Genomic DNA, 9,742 nt, shown 5'->3' with positions numbered 1-9,742 from the left:
CTCTCCATGCCTCTTGGTCCTAGACTTTGGGATAGTTATAAGGCTGCCTCTCCATGCCTCTTGGTCCTAGACTTTGGGATAGTTAAAAGGCTGTCTCTCCATGCCTCTTGGTCCTAGACTTTGGGATAGTTAAAAGGCTGCCTCTCCATGCCTCTTGGTCCTAGACTTTGGGATAGTTAAAAGGCCAGAGGACCTGAGGGACCTACTGGGTACAGAACTTAAAAACATGTCTGATGTGTTGGGGTGCACAATCGTGGATTCATTTAAAAACCAACAGAAGAATCCTAAAATGAATTCTGAAACTCACAGGCAGCCAGTGCAGAGACTTTAAAACCGGTGTAATATGTGCTCTCCGTCTGGTCTTGGTCAGTACCCGTGCTGCAGCATTCTGTATGTTTTACAGTTGATCAATGGCTTTCTTGGGTAGACCAGGAGAGTATTACAGTAGTCAAGCCTGTTTGAAATAAAATATTTCTGTATCAGCCTGAGAGAGAAACGGCCACACCTTGGCAATGTCAGGCAGTTGGACCACACCCCCTCTGGCATTATTGTTTAATGTAATTCCACTGAAGTAGCTACCTCATGGTCAAAAAAACTATATCCCCACAGGACTAAAAAATAACCAACATCATAAAGGTCAGTATGCTTTACAAAAGTCAGTATATTATTAGTTTAATTTCAGGACCTGTGACTACATCCACTGGCCTAGAAAAGGTCATATCGAATATATTGAAGAAACCACATTGAGTTTTAGTAGTCCGGTCAGAAACCCGAAAAAATGAAACACAATCTAAAGTTAAGCACCAAGTAAAGTGTGTGCTGTCTGAAAACGTGGCTCATTGACTGGGCTTGAATAGGAGATGCCCATTGTGGTCCATGGAAGCGAGTCATTGGAGTAATTTGAGCTACCTCCTGTATATAAATGAGCAGTCTGAGGTTGCCTGGCCTGCATGAATGTCACCCATCTCAATCTGACTCAATCAACAACCCTTTCTTTCTCTGTTTAAGCATCAGAGAGGTTCAAGTAGACAGACAGACAGAGACAGAAAAAACAGAGAGCCTAACAGACAGATAGCCTGACAGACAGACTGACATAGCCTGACAGACAGACAGCCTGACAGACAGACTGACATAGCCTGACAGACAGACAGCCTGACAGACAGACAGCCTAACAGACAGACAGACAGCCTAACAGACAGATAGCCTGACAGACAGACAGACAGCCTGACAGACAGACAGACAGACAGACAGCAGGTTGAAGCCACATAAAGGTGCCGAACCGGAGAGGATGGAAATAGAAGATGATTGTGTCACTCTGGGATGTCGCTTCACCAGAGAGGAACAGAGGTTCGACATGTGAATCGGGCACAATTTAGCCATTCAATCTTCTCATCACTTTGCCTGATCTCACACTAATTGTGCTGTGCAGTGGTTGTCACAAGTTTGTGTAAAAAAAACATTTGCGCGGAATACTGCATTGCTATGCAGAGAAATATCATTTTCAAACTAGTTTGGCAAAAAATCTATGCAAAATATTCCATTATCAGTCCCAGATTCTAATCTTAATTAAATATTGTTATCTTGATAAAGGACTGAATGAAAATTCCACAATGGTCGTCATTGAGGTCCTAGGCTCAGAAAAATATTTTCATCTCCCTCTGAACATTATCTAGATATGCAACACAGGGGAAATATTGGACTGCTGACACCAGGCCTTGGTGTGAGAAATGTCACAGAATGAAACAATTTCAGGACTTTCTATAATTCATATAAAACCAATGGCTTGCTGTTTAAAAGGCATGTGCTTCAATATCCTGTCCCCTTTTATTTCCCTACCTTTAGAGTTACTTTGTTTTTCCATGAATCATGGCCTATGTCAGAGAAAGCCCCTCCATACTGCGGCCATTACACTCGATAAAGGGTACACTATACAGCCACACATGCTTCCCCTTCGCAGGCTCCCCTTCTCCCCCGTGACAGGAAACAGCACTCTCTCATGATGTTCCCAGCCAATTCATTTACAGTGGGACTGGAGGAAAAATGTGCCTGATGACAAGTGAGGGAGTGAGGGAGGAGTGGCAGAGGGCCAGCAATATCCAGACATTTCCTGAGCTCCGACCTACCAGCTGCTGCCTAAGGGTCAGCCCAAAAGGGTCAACAGGATGGAGCACATTTGGGGCAGCTGTCACCTGTCACTTCCTGTGTGGAGCGGACTGGAGCGGACCAGGTGGACTGGGTGACAGCAGGCAGCTTTCCCACTAGTTTGGCTGAACCCCGAACCTCTCAGTGGTCCATTAAAAGTTCAGAATGTACAGGATGTATTACTGTTACTTTCCAACAGCACCTGGCCTCCCGATGTTTAACAGAAACCATTTTATTCTCCCTTTGATTGGTATCAAAATGTCACCTTGAAAATGCATGAAGCCGTTCAGGAATCAATTCATTCTCATATAGTTGGTATCGACTGAGGCAAYTTGATCACACTAAAACAACCACGCTATTTGTTTTCCCAATAAATGAATCTACCCACAGAGAAGATAGATATGTAAAGTGAGCCACTTACTTGTTGTGAAGTACACACCATCCACAGTGGGGGTCTCCAGAGCCCAGACAGGTTTTACAGGTGGTGTACTGGCCACAGCTCTCCACAGGTAACCGGCTCACCTGCAGAACACAACTGAGGTGATCATCTTTATTCAACACACTTTCAGACTCACACTAGCACTGTTCACTGTGCTTTCCTCACCTTCTCAATCTTTCTTACGCATACACATGCGACGCGAGGGTCAAACAAATCTAAATCCCAGCCGTAACCATGAATTTGTCACGATAGCGTTTAGTTTACGTAAGATATGAAATTCAACAGAAAGTGGAAATGTATTGCTCACAATTTGAATGGGTTTTGGGACACATCCGTGCTTCAACTACTAAATATTTCCTGACACGAGGTCTGAATCCATTTATTAAACTGCAGTGATAGAGAGAGTGGGTCAGTTCACCAGTGTTAGTAAACATTTCAAAACTTTAARCGCTAGACGACTTATTCAGCGTATCACCCAGGGCTAATAGATAGCAACTAAATGGCTAACTTAGAGTGACACAGTGCAGACTCAGTGGGGAGCATCAGTTATTTTTTAAATTTTAATTTTTTACCTTTATTTAACCAGGTAGGCTAGTTGAGAACAAGTTCTCATTTACAACTGCGACCTGGCCAAGATAAAGCATAGCAGTGTGAACAGACAACAACACAGAGTTACACATGGAGTAAACAATAAACAAGTCAATAACACAGTAGGAAAAAAAAGAGTCTATATACATTGTGTGCAAAAGGCATGAGGAGGTAGGCAATAAATAGGCCATAGGAGCGAATAATTACAATTTAGCAGATTAACACTGGAGTGATAAATCATCAGATGATCTTGTGCAAAAGAGCAGAAAAGTTAATAAATAAAAACAGTATGGGGATGAGGTAGGGAGATTGGGTGGGCTATTTACAGATGGACTATGTACAGCTGCAGCGATCAGTTAGCTGCTTGGATAGCTGATGTTTAAAGTTGGTGAGGGAAATAAAAGTCTCCAACTTCAGCGATTTTTGCAATTCGTTCCAGTCACAGGCAGCAGAGAACTGGAAGGAAAGGCGGCCAAATGAGGTGTTGGCTTTGGGAATGATCAGTGAGATATACCTGCTGGAGCGCGTGCTACGGGTGGGTGTTGTTATCGTGACCAGTGAACTGAGATAATGGGGAAGCTTTACCTAGCATGGACTTATAGATGACCTGGAGCCAGTGGGTCTGGCGACGAATATGTAGCGAGGGCAAGCCGACTAGAGCATACAGGTCGCAGTGGTGGGTGGTATAAGGTGTTTTAGTAACAAAACGGATGGCACTATGATAAACTGCATCTAGTTTGCTGAGTAGAGTATTGGAAGCTATTTTGTAGATGACATCGCCGAAGTCGAGGATCGGTAGGATAGTCAGTTTTACTAGGGTAAGTTTCCCGGCGTGAGTGAAGGAGGCTTTGTTGCGAAATAGAAAGCCGATTCTAGATTTGATTTTGGATTGGAGATGTTTAATATGAGTCTGGAAGGAGAATGGTCGTTCCCTCGTCGTAAACATGCACAGTCWAATGAGTTGCCTTGAACGATGGATTTAAATAAAAATAAATTCTGTTTTGAGTGATCTTCCCCCTCCCTTTGGCAGTAAGAGATGACCAGATGTCTCAGGGCAATGTACCACAGGTGCCCATTCTCTTTCTCTGCATGCTAATCCTGTCTCCTTAAAGGACATGGACAAAGATCTCCTCACAGCTTTCACTGCAGCTCTCCCAAAGTGCTGAAATGCTTACTCTGAGAGGACCTAACCTTTGATCATCTTTAAAAATGAATTTTGTAACAGAGAAAAACACAATCCTGCCAAAAAGGGATGTGGCGTTGCCTTTCAAGTTGCTGTTGAGTTCCTGGTACTGCTGCAGTGAAGAACGCAACTAGCATTAGCACTAACCGCTAACCCTGGCAGGCCCTGCATCTCTGACTCTGTCTCCAGTGTCAGGGAGTCACCGCCGCAGGCTGTGGGTGGGCGAGGTGTTATGCCGAGCGCTGCGCTTCCTGTCCCATGCTAATTTATGCTGCAAAGTGCCAGCGCGTAAACACACCATCCCACCACCGACACCGTTTTATAATCCTCTGCCCTCAAGTCTGTGTCTCTGGCACGATGTTCGGTTCGGCTCGCAACATCCCAGAAGGTCCTTGTGGACAGACAGCTCACAAAGGGAYGGAATTAAACAAGTCAACTCTGAAGTTCAGGTTGATTCAAGAGACTAAAATCCAACATTTTATTAGATGGATAATAAAGCAGGCTGCCCACTTAAGACTATGTTCTAAGCTCATATCTCTTCATGTATAGTCATGATGGTGTAACATTATACACTGAGTGTACAAAACATGAGAAACGTCTGCTCTTTCCATGACAGATTGACCAGGTGAATCTAGGTGAAAGCTATGATCCCTTATTGATGTCACTTGTTAAATCTAATTCAATCCATGTAGCACAAGAGGAGGAGACGGGTTAAAGAAGGATGTTTTAGCCTTGAGACAAMTGAGACATGGATTGTGTATGTCTGCCATTAAGTGTGAATGGGCAAGACAAAAGATTTACGTGCTTTGAATGGGGCATGGTAGTAGGTACCAGGCGCACACCCACTGCAACGCTGCTGGGTTTTTCACGCTCAACAGTTTCCCGTATGTATCGAGGATGGTCCACCACCAAAAGACCAGCCAGTCAACTGTGGGAAGCATTGGAGTCAACATGGACCAGCATCCCTGTGGAACTTTTTCGACACCTTGTAGAGTCCATTCCCCAATGAATTGAGGCTGTTCCGAAAACAAAAGGGGGGGGTTGCATCTTAATATTAGTAAGGTGTCCATGATTTGTATACTCAGTGTATATGCACAGTACTGTTAAAGTTGGTGCATGAAAATAGCATCATCAACTGCCACATATCAATTGTTTTAAGTGGGCCAGTGTGAAAAGCAGAGCTCGATCTTCAGCAGAGTTCATCTTTGATCCACTGTATTTACCTCCCTGGGATGACAACAAGAGGGTTATTATGGGGCTACGGTGCACTCACGCCAAATCTCCCTGCAACGCTCTGCCGGTCAGTGTTACCTATTCATTATTTATCTACCGCAATTCATTCAAATTTCATGAATACTAAAGACATAAGCAGGAGGCAGGCTCTGTAGAGGGATGTACTGTCTAGTAAGCATACATCTCAGTGCAGGAGTTCAGCCACAGTTTGCTGCGGCTTTAGAGAAGATGAGAAGAAMCCACTGGGCACACACTAGTTAAATCAATGTTGTTTCCACGTCATTTCWWWGAAATGACGTTGAACCAATGTAGAATAGATGTTGAATTGACGTYTATGCCCGGCGGGAAGGGTCTACTCTTCTTTAATCAGTTACATTTAAATATATCTTAATACACATCCTGTATACAAAACAAATCAATAAGGAATAATTTGACACATGCTTAAGCATCGGACTGCCTCACATTGAATTATTATGGAAAATATCAATATCTGGAGCAGACCTGTCCGGTTTTACTCTCCCATGCAAGAGGAAGTCCATTTTTTGAGTGAATGAGCTAGGCAGCACAGAGCGGTGCCATTCTCCTTATATCTGAATACCTTTGTGTTAATTCTGGCCGTAAGGGATCCTCCTCTCCTCTGTGAGTCTGTCCTCGTGGCCACCCCACACAGGGGGGAGGGGCTGCTCTATCATGTTCCCCTTCTCTCTGTAAATCAAGTCCGCTCTCTGTCCAACATCAGTCTCTCTCTGTCCAACATCAGTCTCTCTCCTGTAACATCAGCCTCTCTGTCCAACATCAGTCTCTCTCTGTCACAATCGTCTCAACATCAGTCTCTCTCTGTCCAACATCAGTCTCTCTCTGTCCAACATCAGTCTCTCTCTCTGTAACATCAGTCTCTCTCTGTAACATCAGTCTTCTCTGTAACATATTCCTCTCTCTCTCTTCTCACATCACTCTCTCTCTCTCTCTCTAACATCAGTCTTTCTCTCTCTCTAACATCAGTCTCTCTCTCTCTCTCTAAACATGTCTCTTCTCTCTACATCAGTCTCTCTCTCTAACATCAGTCTCTCTCTCTAACATCAGTCTCTCTCTTGTAACATCAGTCTCTCTCTGTAACATCAGTCTCTCTCTGTCTAACACCAGTCTCTCTCTGTCTAACACCAGTCTCTCTGTAATCAGTCTTCTCTGTAATCAGTCTCTCTCTGTAACATCAGTCTCTCTGTAACATCAGTCTCTCTGTTTAACATCAGAGAGACTGAAATAAACTCAATAAATGATAGCTTTGCACACTCTTGGCATTCTCTCAACCAGCTTCATGAGGAATGCTTTTCCAACAGTCTTGAAGAAGTTCCCACATATGCTGAGCACTTGTTGGCTGCTTTTCCTTCACTCTGYGGTCCAACTCATCCCAAACCATCTCAATTGGGTTGAAATCGGGTAATTGTGGAGGCCATGTCATCTGATGGAGCACTCCATCACTCTTCTCATTCTTGGTCAAATAGCCCTTACACCACCTGGAGGTGTGTTGGGTCATTGTCCTGAAAAATAAATGATAGTCCCACTAAGCACAAACCAGATGGGATGGCATATTGCTGCAGAATACTGTGGTAGCAATGCTGGTTAAGTGTGCCTTGAATTCTAAWTAAATCACTTACAGTGTCACMAGCAAAGCACCCCCACAYCATCACACCTCCTCCTCCATGCTTCACGGTGTTGACCACACATGTGGAGATCATCCGTTCACCTACTCTACATCTCACAAAGACACGGCGGTTGGAACCAAAAATCTCAAATTTCAGACAAAAGGACAGATTTCCCACCGGTCTAATGTCCATTGCTTGTGTTTCTTGGCCCAAGCAAGTCTCTTCTTATTATTGGTGTYCTTTAGTAGTGGTTTCTTTGCAACAATTCAACCATGAAAGCCTGATTCACRCAGTCTCCTCTGAACAGTTGATGTTGAGATGTGTCTGTTAYTTGAACTCTGTGAGGTGTTAATTGCCGATTTCTGATGCTTTTAACTGTAATGAACTTATCCTCTGCAGCAGAGGTAACTCCGGGTCTTCTTTTCCTGTGGCGGTCCTCATGAGAGACAGTTTATTTTTACTCTTTTCTACATTGTAGAAACAAAGAAAAACTCTGGAATGAGAAGATGTGTCCAAACTTTTGACTGGTACTGTATATATCTATATATACTGTATGTATATCTATTTATATACAGTGGCAAAAAAAAGAATGTGAACCCTTTGGAATTACCTGGATTTCTGCTTAAATTGGTCATCAAATATGATCTGATCTTCATCTTAGTCACAGCAATAGACAAACACAGTGTCCTTAAACTAATAACACACAAACAATTATACGTTTTCATGTCTTTATTGAACACACCGTGTAAACATTCACAGCGTAGGGTGGAAAAAGTATGTGAACCCTTGGATTTAACAACTGGTTGACCCTCCTTTGGCAGCAATAACCTCAACCAAACGTTTTCTGTGATTGCGGATCAGACCTGCACAGCGGTCAGGAGGAATTTTGGACCATTCATCTTTAAAAATTGTTTCAGTTCAGCAATATTCGTAGGATGTCTGGTGTGAACYGCTCGCGAGGTCATGCGACAGCATTTTAAATCGTGTTGAGGTCAGGACTCTGACTGGGTCACTCCAGAAGGCGTTCTTCTGTTGAAGCCATTCTTTTGTTGATTTACTTCKGTGTTTTGGGTCGTTGTCCTTTGCATCACCCAACTTCTGTTTAGCTTCAAATGGCGGACAGATAGCCTTACATCCTCCTGCAAAATGTCTTGATAGACTTGGGAATTCATTTTYCCATCAATGATAGCAAGCTGTCCAGGCCCTGAGGCAGCAAAGCAGCCCCAAACCATGATGCTCCCTCCACCATACWTTACAGTTGGGATGAGGTTTAGATGTTGGTGTGCTGTGCCTTTTTTCTCTCCACACGTAGTGTTGTGTGTTCSTTCCAAACAACTCAACTTTAGTTTAATCTGTCCACAGAATATTTTGCCAGTAGCGCTGTAGAACATCCAGGTGCACTTTTGTGAACTTCAGACATGCAGCAATGTTTTTTTTGTACAGCAGTGGCTTCTTCCGTGGTGTCCTCCCATGAACACCATTCTTGTTTAGTGTTTTACGTATCGTAGACTCGTCAACAGAGATGTTAGCATGTTCCAGAGATTTATGTAAGTCTTTAGCTGACACTCTAGGATTCTTCTTAACCTCATTGAGCATTATGCACTGTGCTCTTRCAGTCATCTTTGCAGGAYGGCCACTCCTAGGGAGAGTAGCAACAGTGCTGAACTTTCTCCATTTATAGACAATGTGTCTTACCATGGACTGATGAACACCAAGGCTTTTAGAGATACATTTGTAACCCTTTCCAGCTTTATGCAAGTCAACAATTGTGCAGACTCAATTGTCCTGAGTCATTGCAGGCAATCTCAACGCTGTGCGTTACAGGGAAGACATCCTCCTCCCTCATGTGGTACCCTTCCTGCAGGCTCATCCTGATATGACCCTCCAGCATGACAATGCCACCAGCCATACTGCTCGTTCTGTGTGTGATTTCCTGCATGACAGGAATGTCAGTGTTCTGCCATGGCCAGCGAAGAGCCCGGATCTCAATCCCATTGAGCACGTGTCTGTGGACCTTGTTTTTGGAGTTCGGAAGGGTGAGGGATAGGGCATTCCCCCCAGAAATATCTGGGACTTGCACGTGCCTTGGTGGACGAGTGAGTAACATCTCACAGCAAAGAACTGGCAAATCTGGTGCAGTCCATGAGGAGGAGATGCACTGCAGTACTTAATGCACGCTGGTGGCACACCAGATACGACTGTTACTTTTGATTTTGACCCCCCCTTTGTTCAGGGACACATTATTCCGTTTCTGTTAGTCACGTGTCTGTGGAACTTGTTCAGTTTATGTCTCAGTTGTTGAATCTTGTTATGTTCATACAAATATTTACACATGTTAAGTTTGCTGTATTAAACTCAGTTTGACAGTGAGAGGACCTTTCTTTTTACTGAGTTTATATATGTACTCATTATATATCTACTAATATATATATTTTTATATATACAACATACAGTGGCAAAAAAGTATTTAGTCAGCCACCAATGTGTGCAAGTTCTCCCACTTAAAAAGATGAG

The 9,742-nt window shown here is 43.5% G+C and overlaps 1 protein-coding gene across 1 annotated transcript in view; it reads right to left on the bottom strand.

Moving 5' to 3' along the window:
- LOC111976840 (plexin A3-like) overlaps nt 1-9,742 on the bottom strand; it is a 203,577-nt gene that overhangs the window by 106,774 nt on the left and 87,061 nt on the right. The window contains 1 exon segment of the mRNA XM_070448161.1: nt 2,564-2,664. Within this exon segment, the coding sequence (XP_070304262.1) occupies nt 2,564-2,664 (101 nt within the window).

Source organism: Salvelinus sp. IW2-2015, linkage group LG17 (genome assembly GCF_002910315.2).
Source record: "Salvelinus sp. IW2-2015 linkage group LG17, ASM291031v2, whole genome shotgun sequence".
NCBI lineage: Eukaryota > Metazoa > Chordata > Actinopteri > Salmoniformes > Salmonidae > Salvelinus > Salvelinus sp. IW2-2015.
Note: the sequence above shows the minus strand (reverse complement) of the source record. Positions and strands in the feature narration are given on the sequence as shown.